At 36.5% G+C, this 18,072-nt stretch overlaps 1 protein-coding gene across 2 annotated transcripts; it reads right to left on the minus strand.

The window, feature by feature from the left end:
* Nucleotides 1-1,101: 1,101 nt before the first annotated feature.
* On the minus strand, nt 1,102-17,060 carry LOC308115067 (pregnancy-specific beta-1-glycoprotein 4-like). 2 transcript variants are annotated; one of them, XM_080472417.1, is made up of 11 exons: nt 16,991-17,060; nt 16,400-16,720; nt 13,510-13,788; nt 12,294-12,569; nt 9,971-10,237; nt 7,401-7,670; nt 6,919-7,179; nt 6,298-6,415; nt 6,066-6,103; nt 5,786-5,823; nt 1,102-3,289 (listed from the first exon to the last, which is right to left on the minus strand). In XM_080472417.1, exons 1-11 carry the CDS (start codon nt 17,034-17,036, stop codon nt 3,077-3,079), a joined length of 2,127 nt encoding a protein of 708 aa, XP_080328543.1. In that variant the 5' UTR covers nt 17,037-17,060; the 3' UTR covers nt 1,102-3,076. The 2 variants fall into 2 exon arrangements, with proteins under 2 accessions (XP_080328543.1, XP_080328544.1); XM_080472418.1 differs by lacking the exons at nt 6,919-7,179; nt 7,401-7,670.
* Between the last annotated feature and the right edge of the window lie 1,012 nt (nt 17,061-18,072).

The raw sequence follows: 18,072 nt of genomic DNA on the forward strand, positions 1-18,072 counted from the left end.
GAAACTGCAGCCTGTTTCTGAATGGTTTTGTCAGAGAGTTGCATGAACAAACTAACACCAGATGTCAGTGTCTCACAGGAGTTTGCAGTCAGTTGCAGGTCACTCCCACTAAATGTGAAAGGATGTGAACTAATACCATAGGAAGTTCCAAGTGACAAGTTATTTTCACACTAACAAATTGTCAGTGGGTTTTCACACGGTTCCTGACACACAAAAGACTTTACTTCAATGTGTGTTCATTCTTCCTAAATTAACCTGAACTATCATTCTTTATCGTCATTCTCTTTGAATGAGACTGTGAGCCTGAAGGTGAAGGATGACTAAAAGTGTTGTCATGACAGCATTTATTTCTCCTATGATAAGCTTTTATTGCATTAAATGGCCACTATAAACGTTGATGAATCACATTTCCCAGCAGTCACATTATAAAGCAGGTCAATAAATAACATCTGTGTCCAAACAGGTGAAGCTTTTCAGAAACTTACCAGGTCACACAATGACGTAAACATGTCAAGGCTCAGACTTTAACATAAATCTGAAGCACACCACTCTGTGGGCCCACAAAAGAAGAAATATCTAGAATCTAGAAATTTATCTAATGAGAGTTTCATTTTACGGCTTGGTTATTGCTTTGATAATGTCAGGTTGCCCCAGCAACGTCGTTATCTCGGAATTTATTGCGACAATTCGAGTTTGGTTTCTGCTGTGACGATGGACTCAGTTTGATATGTTTGCTTACAACTACTTCCTGGTGTACAACTGCTTTCAACCCAATCTCTATAACATTTGAAAGCTTTTGGTTAAATTGTTGTGTGTAAAACAAATATATTTTAATGGTAATCACATTGCAATAAATTCAACTTCACCGTGAGAATATAATTCAGTGATATGACTTTTTTTTTTTTAAAGACACAATAAATAAATAATTATTACCAAAACTTTCCTTTCTGAACTTCCCCTTGAACTCTTTTGCCTGAATTCATTGTGTAACGTAAAGCATTTCAACGTGTCCTCTTTCTTTCTTTGTAACACACATACTGTACAACTAACAGACAGACAGAGTCTTTATTGAACAAAAAGATACCAAAGCAGAAAGTGTTTCTCAAGCATCAGTCACTGAAAAAAATACTTTATTCATTTGTGCAAGCAATTCATTTTTCCAATACATCTTTATCCTGAGATTCTCTCTGATGGAACATTTGAGTAAAAAGGTAAAACGTTCAGCAAACATTCACTTTGGTATGTGACAGAAAAAAGAAAAAGTAAAGTTTCCTGTTTGAATGATGAATGAAAAACAGGAGCTTGTCGATTGGCTGCTGAAAAGCTAATGATAAAACACAATGTGTGGGAAAGGGAACATTCTATAATGTTTAGTTCTTTCTGTGAGGGTGATCATTGTATAGGAAGCTTGAGCTTCAGTAATGAGTAACTAATGTGCGGAGGGGAGATCAGGAGGAATGGCTCATATTTCAGCCCTTTCATTCTCTTTATTTGTTGTGTACCTGAGTCATTATCACATAATAGGGATGGCAAACCAAACACAACTGTGTGATGTCTGAAATCGATAAATGCTTGAAACCCAGCTTTCTTGGATCGATAAAAGATTAACAAAAAGATTGCAGTGCTGCAAGCCAACTTTCACCAAAGCCTCTAATGTCCAGGTCTTCACATATCCTCACAATGTTGATGCAACCTCACAGCTTCACCTTTTGATTTGAGTATTTATATACTATCAACAGTCAGACACAGTTTCACCAACAACTGTCAGTCACATTTAGCTTTATTTTAACAGTGCAACAAATAAAATCTAACGCTAATTGTTTATAAATCAACTGTTTTAGAACAGGCAAACAGTGTTTGAATCCAGCTATTAAATTGAATCTAAATTAAATCTTCAGTGCCAGAACATGTGTGCAAACCACTGTAACGACAACGTCTTAGAAATCAAAATCTCTAAATTAACATGATAAACATGGAGTACAGTGCCAGTGTATGACAGAGTAAAAAAAAAAAAAAAAAACATGCTACAGTAGAAGACCTTTACACGTAGGTTTTGACCGAGAACACAAGGAGGAATATTCTTGAAATTATCTAACTCTTTAAGACAAAGCATTTCTTGGTGAAAATGACTGCAGTGCAGATTCTCTCTTCAGGTAGTTCTCACAGCTCATTAGTTCTCTTGTTTCAGACAAATACAAAAAAGACAAGAAACATTGGCTCACTAATGAATTTCTCTTTTACATTAGCAAAAACTCTTTACAAGTAAAATGGGTAGTATTTAGGGCTTGGTGGACAGATGTTTGTATAAAAGTAAGTAAATTACAAAAATCTATGGACAAGTTGGATGTTACTTTGTGAACGGACAAGTGGAACAAACATTGATTGAAGAGGAACAGTTACTTCTTTATGATCACATCATTTTAGATGCACTGTAAACTTGTATACTGAATCAGGCCCAAGTTTCTTCCTGTCTGCAGGATGAACTTGAGACCTTAAAAGGTTTATTGCACTCATAGATCAGATAATCTGCAGGCTCTTTCACCTCGTTTCATATTCAACTGTGAACTCTTTCATCTAACCCCCCCCCCCCCCCCCCGGATCTTATCATTGTTATGTATTTACAACCATTATTGCAAGCTAAGATTTCGGATCAAAGTTTCAACCTACATGAATATTTCCATCAAGGGGAAATTTAGAAGCAACCTGCTCTGATAATAAAATACAGTATGTTATTAAACAATGTACATACATTATCAGATTGGTGCAACTGATATGTTCTTAAACTCAATCTCAACAATTTTTCATAAATGATAAACCACCAACAACTTAATTATACAAAGAAAACAGTGCTGCTCGTACTTCTGCACTTTGTCTCTCCTGACAGTGTTGGTAACAGCAGTCAGGGCTGGTTGTTGATTAACCAACACTAAAGTTTGTTTCACAAACGTCAACTCAAGTCTGAATTGCTTAACCATAAAAGGCAAAACACAAAGAGGTGAGTGCTGTTTCCTCTAAACCAGCTGCCGTCCAGTGTGACTTGACATCATCACCTCTGTTACAGTCCATTTGTGGGAACCTAAGTGTTGATTTGTCTGCCACCACCACCAGGCTGCGGGGCGGGCCGCTTCACTCGCTCTATATGAGCATCGTAGGTGGGAGGCGACGAGGCTACGGGGCGGTTGTTGTTCACTCGGACTTCAGCGTAGTCTGTTGAGGTATCCTGCAACCCGAGCGTCACCGATCCTCCATTGTTTTTACGGAAAGCCCTGATATCTGCATAGTTCACCTCCTACAATTAGAAAGATCAGATTTAATTATGAAAGGAGAAGTGCATATTAATGAACACATACATGTAAATATGCAAGATTAGAGCCAGAGTCGCAGCACACTACATTACAACAATAACAATCGCAGCAGGAGTATAAAAAAAAAAAAGATTGAAGGAGAATTAGTGTTGGCTTCAGACCAGATAAGGTAAAACAGCCACCAGGATTTAAAGTGTTAAAAGTGCTTCATGGAATTTCTAAAAGTGCATGAATAAGATTCCACACTGACGACATGTTGGTGTTATTGCATGTCATCTTGTTTCACAGTATTACACTGAGAGAATTGCACAATGCCCTTTTGCTTTCTTTGGTACAAACAGGCCTGTACTGTGTTTGTCAACAATATTACACCAGGTTAGCAGACATATTACACCCATGTATACAGGATGGTGCGTACGTAAACAATGTACGCCTTTATACATAAAGACAAACACACTTAGACATTATATTGGTGCTGAGCAAGAATTAGGACTTTTAACTGCAATTTATCACATTGTTTTGTATAAAATTAGCTAAGAAGTAGTGTATTGTGCATTTATCTTCTAAATACCTACTCAAACACATTAATACTACTCGATGTGAAAATGCTATAAATACAGTGTGTCATGTGGGCTTAAGGTACTCGCACTCTCCTCAAGGTTCAAAGTCTGGGCACCAGTTCTTGTCCAACTGTCAATGAGCGCCACAGACGGAGGGCGAGCCTCTGTGAATCAGATCACACTTTCCTGACTGCCTACAAGTATTCTGATTATTAGCCGCTATGGGAAAAAATACATTTCACAATATTTAATCTGAAATACTAAAAAGAGTACAACATTTTCAAATTATTTCTGTGTCCTACAAAAATTATTGTACTTGTCTAGTATATGTGCTTTATTGCGTGTGTAAAGCGATCACCCTCGTATTGATATACTATTAATACAGTGATACGTGCAGACAGCAAAAATGACTCAGAACAAATAACTGCTAAGATTGACCGTAAAGACATTTTCAAGTCTTGGAAGGCATTTTAAGACTCCTAACTTCTTTTAATATTGGGATTTGTTTGGCTGTTATTTATTGCTATCTCTATTACTGAGGAGGATCCGTAGAAAACATTCTTATTACAAAATGTAGGTTGTTTGTTTTCTGTTTTTGTTTTACATTTGTGATTGAAAACCTTCTTTTGTTCGACAATAAATTTAAACTTGGAATAAATATTTTCATAACAACAAACTCCATAGACACTGTATGGAAGTTGTATCAACCAAATAGTTTTGTACTGCACAAACAGAATAATAATTAGTTTGAGGCGAGGAAGCGTTTTTTTTAAATTGGACAGTTTAGTTCAGAGGTTAGTTTGAGAAGGAGTATTTTAAAGAAAGAAACATACAGCTACTTTAGACAAGCCACTCTGTTAAAATCCTTTTTTTATATTTGTTGTTTACAGATTTTGATGTTTTATTTTTGATCTTTTAGCTAAAATCGGATTTGCAATTTAGTTTAAAAATCAATTTTCAGAAAAAAACACGTGAAATAATTCTAGCATCAGACCGAAAATTCAGAGAAGTGAATTGATGAACTGTTTTTGAAGACATATGTAAGAATTTCCACTTATTGAATCTGTTTGAGACATCAGCAGCAGAGGAAGAACTGAAAGGATGAGTCGGAGACGTAAACAGTCCCTGCTTATGATGACAATCGTTGATATGAGACTTGTTGCTTCCATCAAATTATATGAGCACATCTCCTTATTTGGTTGAAGAAAAAAGTGTCATTTACAACATCCTGGTATGTTATTATGCTCCAGTAAGAATATTTAGACACTATGATGAGAATTTCAAATCATTGTATCCTGTTTTAATTTACATTTTAACCCTTTGTAGTGAACTCATTGTAATTTTCAGCATTCGAGTGTTGATAGATAATATTTCAAAACCTACTTTCTTTCTTTTTTTTCTCTTGTCCTGTTCGGCAGCTTGGGCCAACAATATGATGTGATTGAAGGGGATAACATACAATATCCTTGTTGTGCTACATATATTATTTGCAGTTATCACACTGATCCAAATACTTTCCAGCTGTTTTGGGATTAAACCAGCTTGAGCAGCTCTATCTAGACAGTAACGTGAAGCAGGAACATGAATTAACAAAGAGGAAACAACAAAAGAGGAACAAACCTACTTTCTTACAATTGTATCTTTTCTGAGTCCGTCCTGTTTAAATCTATTTGATAATGTAAAACTGGCCAAAAGGAAGACAGTTTATTTCACAAAAGATTAAAGGTATCTAAACAGGTTAAAATTCTCAGAAAGTCTTCATAAAGCTTACACAATCCCGTCCTCTCATCCTAATCACCACATGGTACTAATGTGCTGCTGCATAAAGCGTTAGACATGGTCCCAACATTCTTGAATCTGTGATTGCACAAAAATAATTGTCGAGTTTTCTGAATTCATAGAGACACGAGTGGAAATTACCTCACTTGCGTATCCTTGATTTTCCTGAGCTCTACCTCCTTCAAAAAAGACAAGCAAACAAATACTTAAACAATTAAACAATGCTTGTAATTAACAGTAAGATCAAATGAGTGAAAATGACACTACACTAACACACACACACACACACACACACACACACACGGGGACACACACACGGGGACACACACACACACACACACACACACACACACACACACACACACACACACACACACACACACACACACACACACACACACACACACACACACACACACACCTGTTGTGAGAGAAGAGGTAGATTTCTTCGTCTTTTTCCTGTTTCAAGAGAACTTTAAGTTTTTATAATGCAAACAGATAACAGATAAGCATTCTCTATTTTTTGCCACACTAACATGGACAAGCGATCCTTTTTTAGATACGTGTTCACTTTTACGATCACATTTTCCACAGACAGTTTTGACAAAGTTTGAATTTGTTTTTATTTCAAAGACGTTTTCTTGGTCACTCACTTTTTCTGAAAGCAGTAGAACCCTACGCCCATGACTGCAGCAACGACTACAAGACATGCGATTACGATCCCGGCAATGCAGCCATCAGAACAGCTGCTTGGTTGATCTGGTCCTTTTTCTAGAGAAAACATCAATAGTTTTCACACCACATATTAGCCAAGTATTCCATCAACTGAAGGCCATACTATAAATAACAGTTTTGATTTCTTTCTTGATGCAGTGAAGACTTGATAGAAGAACACTTGGTTTGGCAAAGTGATGGACGCGCTGTATTGTTTTAGTAAACATATTTCCACAGGTAATGAATTGAAGGATAATTTACTAAAACATTAAATCTATTACTGATATTTGACTAGCAATTCAACTTTGAATGAATCTAGCAATTGATTAATTTTACGAGTTAAACCTTTAAAAAGAAGTCATTTCATGACCAATTGCTGCCAGTCCGAAAGAAAGAACTTACTTCTGAAAATACCTGTTGCCTGATTTTAGTTGTCACTCAGTTAAAACGTATTTACAGTTGGTTGCAAGAAGAAGTTATTTAAAGTGACTCATTAATGAACTAACAGACCACCACCCTTTGAATGTCACTGAAATAAAATCAACAATGTTTACAATTACCTGAGGGTCCTGTCACAGACAGTTTGTGCTCAGCAGGTACAGATGTTCCAGTTATGTTATTTGTCACGTTGCAGGTGTACGTGCCACTGTCAGAAACATCAGCATTGTTTTTAATGAACTCAGAAGACTGAAATATCTGAGTCTCATTCAATGACCAGGTGAATTCTGCCAACGGCAGTGAGTCAGCAGTACAGATCAAATGTATGGTGCTTCCCACTTCTATCTGACTTTCACCACTGATTTTAACATTTTCTGGTCCATCTGAAAAACAGATTTAAAAAAATGTCTTAAAGTTGGCATTGTTATTCGATCCTGACTGGACAGAAACCGATGATAATGTGAATATGAAATAATTAAAAAAAATTACTTTAGCAAATTAATTCTGTGATCGATTGGAAAAGGATTAAAAATCTAAATCATGCATTGTGATTTGGCTTTTTATCATTGAACTATTAATATTAATCGAACATCACACTACTTACAGTTTACGATCAAGGAGTAGGTAACTTTCACATTGCTGATGGAATTGTTAAGATTACAGACATATTGTCCTTTGTCATTTCTGGTGACAGTGGTGAAAGACAGCACTCTGTTATTGTCATAAAGATTCATGTTGTCATTCAGGGTCAGATCTGAACCATCCTTCGTCCACTTCCTGCTCCGCACTGTGCCAGAAGCCTCACAGGTTAAGTTCACACTTTTCCCTTCAACTGGAGGATTTGTTGGCTCAACAGAAGCACCTGATATTTCCTCTGTTGGTCAAAAGACAAAAGGACTTTGTCAGAAGGAATTTGACTTAAAAGGGTTTAAGAAAACTAATATAATTCATGGGAGAATATGTATTAAATATTGTGATGACAAATTATTAATAAAGTCGGAAAGGTATTCTGTGAACACCAGACTGACACACAATCATTGTGTAATTGAGCAAAGTTATTAATATGCAACTTCCTATTCCGAACACACATCCTGTCTATTTTGTACTGCGTGACATTACCTTTAAGCTTGGATTGAAAATCTTTGTCTGAAAGTATGTCTGACTATTAAGCACCACAATGTCCATCATCTTGCCAAACAAAATAGCTTTTATGTGCAGATTTTTAGGTGAAAGGATTCACCTGCAGTGTTTCTTGAGAAAATTGAACAGTGAACCAAACAAATCCAGATAAGAGCTGGAACAGGCTAAAGACTGCAAATAATTCAGCACAAGCTGAGGAACTCTGCAGTTAATTCTCTGTGGATTTATGACATCATAATTTAAGTGAAAAGGACTTACAACATTATCTAATTCCATGAAAATACTAGTCATGATGAGTGATTTAATGTTATTTTCGGAGCATAATAATCTAATGTTAAATTTTAACGTGTTTGATATGTTGCGCATTAGTTGTAGTCATTGGCCCTCTGGTCACATTACAAGGAAGCTCCAGGTTCCAGTTAGGAATGAGCTCATGTTCTCTTACAGTGGGTCATTCACACTCACACACCAGCAGCAGCGGCAGCTGTTTCCGTACAGAGTTGAGATAGTAAATTGGAGTTCAATGTCATTCCCAATGACCAGGAATGATGGGAATAGAAAAGACAACCCAACTTGCTCATGCAGAATCTGTAGTAGTATGTTGTGTCACAGATTGAACAGAACAGTAAATGAGTAATACCTGGTGAGCCACCCTATTACTACCGCTGCCACTTAGGCTATAAAATCATCTGGATTTATTTTTTTCGGTTTGTTAACAAAATATCTCAAAAACTAATGAGCTGATCTTCATGAAAATTGGTACACGGATGCATTTTGATCAAAGGAAGAACTCATTACATTTTGCTGGTGACCCAGATCAAAAATAATTGAGTTATTTTCATTTTGCTATATATTGCTACATGCTTAGCCTGTCACTTACATTGACAAGAGCATTGTGGTAAATTGAGTTGTAGCATGTTTTTGTTTTGGTAAGTGTAGTTTGTTGTTGTCCTGTTGCGCTCCAGTGCTATACTGCAGGTGTGCTTGTGGAATGACTGGTCCATAATAAGCCAGGCTTCTCGGACGACAACGTGGAAGAAAGTAACAAGATTGTCTATTATCTTGTGTTCTTTCAAAATATGAAATAAAATCATGGGATCACCAAACTATTAAATGAATAAAGGCAGTTGATCTGGATGTGGAATATGTGTTATTTCTCTGTGTCCATGCTGACCCTTGGCAGAGGCCAGAAATCTCTGATTTATGTTGTTTCTAATGAAATAGTATTAATATCTAAGCCATAGCAAAAGTTTTTCTGGAGAAAAGTTGTGATGGAAGAGTTTGTTCAACAAAAAAGATTACTTATGAACATTTTAATGATGTACTCAGGATGTATTAAAAAAAAAAAAAGATGTGTCTTTAGAGTCGTGTGTTACTTCACCTTCAATTTAACAGTCTGGCCCAAATGAACTTAACATCGTCAAACGACCATATTTGTTAACTTCCTGATTTCGTCCTTTTTTTTCTTTTTTCCAAAACTAACAATGATAAGTTCATGAAAATCACACATTGAAATAGGTATGGCTGGTGGAATAATTAAAAAGTGTGGAAATGATAACATCACAATAATAAATAAACATTTCATATGGACATAAACCCATCTATGTTTTGGCAAAGCATCTCTAAACCCACTTAGTGGAATAGGATACTTGAATAGCACTTTTGAATATGAAGAAATAGAAGAAATTAACTGGAAAATTTGGCATCCATAAAACAAGTGAAATATGTATATTGGGAACATGTTCAGTAACCGGTTGTAAATAGCACATTGCACTATAGGACAGCCGTACTGAACAGTGTATGAGAGATAACCTCTTCATAATTAATATATAATGGTGCATCAGTTGATTGGCCTCAATAATTCAGATTTCCATCTTCTATTGTAAAAGCTCACGTTTGTCTCCAAGCAAAAGTTGCATATTAAACCTGAACATTTGTCAGTGCCACAACAATTCAACTACAATGTTTCCTTATTTAATAAAGCTTTCATATTTCTCACCATATTCTGTATATAAAATCATTAATGAGACTGACCCAGGATATTGACGACTGAAGGTTCAGATGTTTGATATCTCAGAGTTTCGGGGTTGAAGGCCTGGCAGCTGTAGCTTCCACTCTGATTTACTTTCACATCCATCAGTTTGAGCTCTGATCCAGTGCCCAGCAGCTGAGATCCATTTAGAAACCAGGTAAACTGGGCAGCAGGTCTCGACTCAGCTGAACAGACCATTGTGATGTCTGATCCTGCTGCATGGTCTGTTACTGCTGGTGATGGTGTCAACTTCACTTTTTCTGGGCCGTCTGGGTGGAGAAGCAAACACTGAGAATCAAGTATTGAAAAACATGGTATACAAAATGACACAGTTTAGATCAGACGGAGCCAGGATGTGGCTGATCCAGCCTGCGAGTAGATATAGGAAGATGCATGGTGGTTCTAAACACAACTGACTACCAGGATAATTTCTACACTCTTCTTAATGACACCAGCACCGATGAACACTTCCAATGGGATCCATCTAGCTATAGAGAAAAAAAAAGCTTTAAGAGTGGCAAAAAATAAAATCTATGAAATGATGGAACTATGAACGCCAACAGTAACTATGTCAACAGTAATCTGTTCTTATGCCTAAATGAGCTACACAGAATTTACAAAGATGGTGCTCCACAGACTGCTTGTCAGCAGTATCAACTCTGTCATATACAGCATCGCTAAACAAAGTAACCAACATCCTCACTCTCAAGACCTCCCATCACTATTTTGTAAACAAGGCCCAGGGCTTGAAACTGTATACAGATGAGACCGTGGTGTCCTATAATATAACCTATTTCTTTACATGCATTTCCACTAAGAATGCAGTGGAAGATGTGAGACTAAGCCTGTTCCAAGACAATATTTGCCTTAACAGAACCAACTTCAACCCAAGTAAGATCTGCCAACTACTTGAACTCTGTCTAAACACCTATTTCTGTTTCATTAGAAAAGAATACATACAGAAACATGGCCGTGCCATGGGCTCTATGGCATTCCTCATTCTAGCCAACCTGTCCATAGAGGAAATAGAGCAGAAAGCACAATTCCTAGCCACTGTTATAAATGACAGTTAGGGCAAAATCCAAACCTAACTGGTGTAGGTATTCACTGAATATCTCAACAATTAACAAGAAAAAGAATAAGAACAAGAACACCTTCCATTTCTTGGACTGTGACGTATACATATGTACTGGGAAAGACAAGGAATTCCTCATTAAGGTGTACAGAAACACACACATACAGCCCACTCTCTGAGTCCCAACACTCTTTAGATGACACACCCAAAGAGAATGATACATGAACTCCCCACAATGTAATTAGATGAGTCAGCCTCGTCTGGTGAACAGCATAAACTCATGAAGCCAATTAAGAGAAGGGGTGAAATGTTTGTCTACCAAGTACAGTTAATGTGATTCAATTTGCTTTGAGATACTTGAAGCTTATATATTGTAGCATTAAGACACAATATCCCCAACCAACAGAGTTGAATCTATCCCCCAGGATGCTCTTGCAAATTCTAAAAGTAACATTGCAATTGTAATTCTTTTATGACATTAACTTTAGCTCTTAATTAATTCTTCATCTGCAGGTTGTGCCTCGCAGTAAGATTAAAGATTGAAATGCAAAACTGCTCTTTAGCCCCCAGTGAAACTCTGGTTCTGAGTGTAGCTGCCGATAGAACATAGTTACAGCACACAAAATGAATAAAAACAGAAATCTAGGCTTTATATATAGTATAACAGTGTCAGGCTCCCCCTATTTTGTGCTCAGTTGTCAGCTGGGTGGGGGATTTGATAGGTTGCCATTGGCACACATCACTGGCTGAAGAAGGAACCTTGCTGGAGAACCAGACGGTGATTAGTGTGGCCATGGACCTGGGTGACAGCTGCTCAGCTGGGAACTCCTGAGGTTCCACACCCGTTTGGGAGGAGGAAGAGGAACAAAAGGTGCTGGTGGCTCGGTTCAAGAGATGGAGCTAAACCTTCGTTATACGTGCAGTATATTTGAAGGGGATTGATAATACGTAGGGAACTTAGTCTTTATTTGTGTAATTCTCTCCTTTCCAAATTTGATTGCCTCCTAATTAAGTTCCATCTGTTTGTTTGCTCCTGATTTATTTGTTTGTTGGTTATTTGTTGATAATTGTGTACCTTCCTTGTTTTTATGTGGCATCCCCTTTTTCCAACTTGAGCCAGGGTCATAAAAAAACAGATATTACTTAACTAGATTTATTGTATTGGTTTTTCTAGTTGTAATGGACTCTGTTTCTATAATAAAGATTAAAAAATGTTGAATGACAAGTCAGTGCAGATGTTATAAACTCACAGTAGACAGTAACAGTTGCATTGCTGGTGGCACTACTGGCAGGATTGGACACTTTACACATGTAATTCCCCTGATCACCACGGGTCACGTTGACAATAGTGAGCATTTTGCCTCCATCAGTGATCTGAACTCTGTCGCTGGCTGTGACCTCAGAGCCGTCTTTAATCCAGAGGAAAGTCAGCGAGGATCCAGAGGAGGAGCAGGACAGCTTGAGAGAATCGATGAACTCAACAAGGATCGCAGTTTTAGGATGTATTGCTACATTGGAGACTGGAGCTGTTGGAGGAAAAACAAAGTGGTTTAATGGGTGACATCATGCAACAAAAAAAGGAATGATTATGATTGATAAACTTTGCAATAAATTCAAAAGTGGTATTTATTTTCTATAAAAGATGGCAGAATAAGAGTTGATTTGTCAAACCTGAGGGCCAAAACATATTTGTTTATGTCAATATGACATAATTAAAATAAAATAGATCCTGTTCCCCTGGTTTAATATGTCAAGTCTAGCATAACAAACTGCCGAGTCACATTTTATTCAAACCTTAACCTTGAATTTCAAAGTAAGAGGGTGCTTGAATTAAACTTTTTTTATTTGTAGCAGTAAGTTAAAATAAATCAAGTTCTTCATCGGGAGCACTTTGCAACAGTAATTCCATGCGTTTGTCACCACTTGGCTGGATAAGATCAATACATTTTATGTTTGGGTTAGTGGGACCCCTGTCACATGTCTTCAGCTGTTCCATAATGCTGTTGCACAATACAAGATGCAAACATTAATGTCTCAGCTGCTTCTTTTATGCATTCTTTGTAATTGTTGAAATAAACTTGAATCTATATATTTTATTTGTCTTTTTAGGATTTTTATTGAGTAATATATTTCTGTGTACAGCACTTTGTGTACCTGTGATGATTTTGAGTTCTTGATAAATAAAGATGGATTCGATTGGATGTATAGGTCATAAAAGTGATAGTGTACTTTCAGACCATTTTTTAAGGAAAAATGACAGAAGGAACAACCAGATTTGAAGACGGGAGTAAGATAAAGATTAGCTGTAAGCAGCCAGATGATGATGTTCCAGAGATAAAATGCGTACATTTTTATCCATTATCTATTAGAATCATACTACATGCTTCCTATTTGAGATTCTCATGTAAATGACAAAGTGAAAGGAACAGTGCCCCTATAGCCCCATAAAGCTTGTTATAAACTCACAGTAGACAGTAACAGTTGCAGGATCGCTGGTGGCACTACTGACAGGATTGGACACTTCACATGTGTAATTCCCCTGATCATCACGGGTCACATTGACAATAGTGAGCATTTTGCCTCCATCAGTGATCTGAACTCCGTCGCTGGCTGTGACATTAGAGCCGTCTTTAATCCAGAGGAACGTCAACGAGGATCCAGAGGAGGAGCAGGACAGCTTGAGAGAATCGATGAACTCAACAAGGATCGCAGTTTTAGGATTTATTATTACATTGGAGACTGGAGCTGTTGGAGGAAAAACAAAGTGGTTTAATGGGTGACATCATGCAACAAAAAGATGAATGATAAAATTGGACAATGGGCACAAACAAGGTATGTATTTCTTTTAAAAGAAAACAAAATAGCATTAATCAGTTGAAATAACATACAAACCTGATTAAATAATAGTCATTGCAGACCTTAAAAAAGGTTACGTACACTAACTGAAGTAAATGATCTTTAAATCAATTCATTGTCATCATGTAAAAACATTTAAACATATAAGTTTCTGCTTGAAGCAATAATCTACACTGAACAATGTTTAGTCAAACTATAGAAACAACTTTTGTTTACAACGATAATACCACTGCTGACTAAGCATTAGCTAAAATTAAACTCTGTTGCCTGTAAAGTTCTGACATTTGACCGTTCTCTCTCTGCCTGCTTTACACAAACTGTTTATGTTGTAGTTGGATTTTAGTTGTAGTTATCTTAATTTCCAAGATGCGGTGAGTCAATTGTTATGGTGAATACATTCTTAATTGAACACTCACTCAAATTTTTAACAGTGAAAATAATTTTTCATATGATTATTATGTACCATGTTATGGCCATTGGTAAAACTGTTTTTATATTTTGATACCAGCAGTGGGGGTTGGTGGGGGGGGGGGGGGGGACAGGTGGGGTTTGTGTGCGTGTGTGTGGGTTATTTGATTTGATGTATTTGTAAAGAAGTCTGTTGGAAAGTGTGACATTGAGGAATTGCACATGTCATACTCTATAGCTTAAAATGTCTTTAAAATGCAATATTTCTTACATTGTATTTCTGTAAGAGGTTATAAAAAAAACGTGTTGGCACATTACAATACATTGAATTTTGCAATTTGAAACAAAGGTTGTTAAAACCAGATTCTAATGTGGGATTTCTTTTGTTGGTCCTGTGATTAAAGGAGTCAAAATTGATTAGATTTTCTTACTATATGTACTCATCAGTTGTCCTGTCAGGGAAGACATGCTTTGTCAAAGCTGAAGGCCAATACAAATATTTTTATGTCAGAATGAGAAGCTTAAAGCTTTGTTACTATTTGCACAATTATTAAGTCCTACACAAGCATAGAATAAAAAAGATAAATAGAATATATGTCAGTAAAGTGCGAATAGAATACAACATTAAATATGTAAATATCAGTATAAACATGTTAAAGTTTGACAGAAATTAGTTATGTGTATAAAACAAAGAATCCATTTGTACATAGAAACAGTCTTGACAGTAAAAACAAATGTCTATTTCAATATGGAGCACAACTATCTTCTTATGGCTTTTATGATTGTAATGGATTCATGATCAATTCTGAAAGGAACAAGAACGCTACCAAATATGCTGAAAGTATAGTGGTTTATGGCGGTGTTCAATTCTGCCTGTTTATTTCAATGTCATCACAAACACTTTGAGCACACTTCCTGAGTAAAATATGACAGGCCTGCATTTATTTACTTAGTGTTTTATTTAATGAAAGACTATTAAATAATGTTTTATTACTTTTACTACCATGTGCTACATAGACATGCATTTTACCCCGAATGTATTTGAAGAAAAAAGGGATTTTTGTAAACTTGCATCTTGTAATTTACTTATGAATATGAGCAACAGTAACCAACCATGAGTAACAGTGACTGGTAGAACATACATAAGCTTAATCAGCACTGACTCTGGATTTTGATTAATCATCAATTATCTTGAATGATTCTGAGTCTGTTATCAAATTAGGCCATACAGTGGAGCACTCAGTATGTTTTTATAGCTATTCTCCATAAGGTGTGTGTGTGTGTGTGTGTGTGTGGGGGGGGGGGGGGGGGGGGGTTGGGTGGTTGGGTGGTTGGGTGTGTGTTTTCTCCAGCTTCCTCCCTGAGTCCCAAGAAATGTGTTTGCAACATCCACCACCTCCATTAATTGAATAAAGTGGTATAAAGTATGAATGGATGTAATCAAGTTAGGATAACCCTTTCACTGCATGGATCTCTACTTTTGCATTGATGAAAATAATAATCAGTTATAGGTTGATTGAATGAATTATTGAAACATTTAGTCTTTATTGTAAAGGTGTGGATGTTGATACGTTGAATGAAAAGGCAAAAGACTAATTCTTACAATATGTGGAATTGACCTTTAATGTTACAATAATTTGAATAGTCAAAAGTGGCTGAGTGTGGTTGGACGATACTGCCAGGCTCTTGGACTGGACTTATAGTTGTGCTTGTTGATATGGGTTCAATCACACACTCAAAGGGAACTGGGACACCCAGGAAAAATACCCACACAAAGGTAGGACATGTTGACTCCACACATTGCTAAGGGACGAAGGTACTAAACACTGCACCATCATGCAGCTATTAAACTCTTTTGTAACCTTTTAAATATCATTGTAAGTGCTCATTATAAGGGTTACTGTTACTAATATTAAATTTTTGGAATAAAATAATAACCATTAGAATATTTGTAAATGAATAAACAACATATTAATATTAAACACAATTTCGATTTTTTTCTTTTTTTTTTAATAAAACAAGCTATTTTATTTTCAATTTATATGACAAAGGATATTACACTTTCATACAGCTGTAATTAAAAGCTGCTCACCGTGTACTCCCAGTGTGGTGTTTCCAAACACAGCTGGACCAGTTACAGGGATAATGCTGACTCCGTATTCCCCACTATCAGCAGCAGTCAGACTCCTGAGCTCCAGAGATCCAGTAGAATGGGAGATTTTTGCCCTGTCTCTATACTGTTCTGTAATCGTCTCTCCAGAAGGAGTTGAGACTCCTATAGTATTTAACCCAAAGGCCCAGGTAACGACTGCAAACGGAGTTTCTGATGGAGTCATTGTTGTATTGAAAGACACTGAGCCTCCTATGGCTGCATCCAGAACATCTGGTAAAACACCAGCTCCTTCACTTAAACCTGAAACAGACAGAAGTGAAATGACATCAGTGTGAGATAGTCGTTTAAAAAAGAAAGAAGAAAATAAAAGAAATCGTCGTTTATAAAAGCAGACAACACCACGTATCAAGATTCTTTTCTGACTTTCTCCCGCTGTTCAGTTCAGTTTCGTCTATAACTTCGGCCTTTTTTAAACGGTCATAACAGAACTTTATAAAACAAAATGACAGTGAATTCAGGAACCAGATATTACCTAAAACGATACAATTACCAATGAAAACAGATCCTTACCTAAAAAGCCCACGTAGAGAATAAAGAATAAAGGCAACATGGTCATGAGCAGTGCAGGAGAGGAGAGTTGAACCATAAGAGCGACTTCCAACCTGGCAGCTCGTTTTATTGAATGAATCTCCTCCTCCCTGCTGTCCTGCAGTTCACCTGTCTGCTGGCATGAGCTGTGAGATGATGCCTCCCTCTGGTGGTCATAATGTATTGGTTCAAGTCATGGAGAAGGACTCGTTTATTTTCATCTTAAAAACCACCTTATTGGGCGGATTCAGACCATTTGTAGGGGGGTGAACTTGTGGAGCCACTTAAAAGTGATAACAATGGAAGCTGTCTTTTTCACAAAAATCATAAATGAGCTCACATTTATCACTTAATAAGAAGTACTGTAACCTTTGATCTTTTGAATGTCCTACTCTGGCTGCTAAAGTTGTGACCAAGTCTCTACTTTCAAGTCCAGAGTTTCCAAGTTTCCATCCTCTAATTTTGAAATTCAAGTCCCAAACGAGTCGTTCAGTAACCCTCTAAAAAATATATCTAGATGCATGTATTTATTTGATCGATTAGATCTATTCCAAAAATAATTCCTCAGCTGTTGTGGACACATTGTACATTTAATGTACTTTGATTTTTACTTTTAATAAACCATTGGTAAAATTGAAATGACCATATTTATACTTAAAATGTTCTGTCGTTCTTTGCTTTTTTTTAGTATCAGATGTGTTGCAATGACATGTCCAAGAAACAACATACACTGAAAGTTTAAATGTGAATTAGGTGTTTGATGAAATATGAAGGCGTCAGATGAAAATTAATCATTTTGAAGACAAGTGCAATTAAAATTGCATTTAACATACAATTAACCTGAAGCCAAAAATGAAACATGAACATAAACTAAGGCATGACATGAAACACTAAACATGAATGTAAATAAAATTATCTCACTTGGCAACACATAATATTTTTCAGGTTCATGTTTTAGGTCTGATTCCAGTTCATTAAGTTTTAACATATTTACATGCATATAATACACATATAAACTATAGTGGTGCACAACTCAACCTTTTTTGTTTTTAACCTCAAGGCAA

Source organism: Lipophrys pholis (genome assembly GCF_963383615.2).
Source record: "Lipophrys pholis genome assembly, chromosome: 9".
NCBI classification, from domain to species: domain Eukaryota; kingdom Metazoa; phylum Chordata; class Actinopteri; order Blenniiformes; family Blenniidae; genus Lipophrys; species Lipophrys pholis.

Coding starts and splice junctions, on each gene's coding strand:
- LOC308115067 (XM_080472417.1), bottom strand. CDS start 17,036: ATGACCATGTTGCCTTTATTCTTTATTCTCTACGTGGGCTTTTTAG. Junction 16,721..16,990: donor TCTCTACGTGGGCTTTTTAG/GTAAGGATCTGT, acceptor TGTCTGTTTCAG/GTTTAAGTGAAGGAGCTGGT. Junction 3,290..5,785: donor ATCAAGGATACGCAAGTGAG/GTAATTTCCACT, acceptor TTCTAATTGTAG/GAGGTGAACTATGCAGATAT.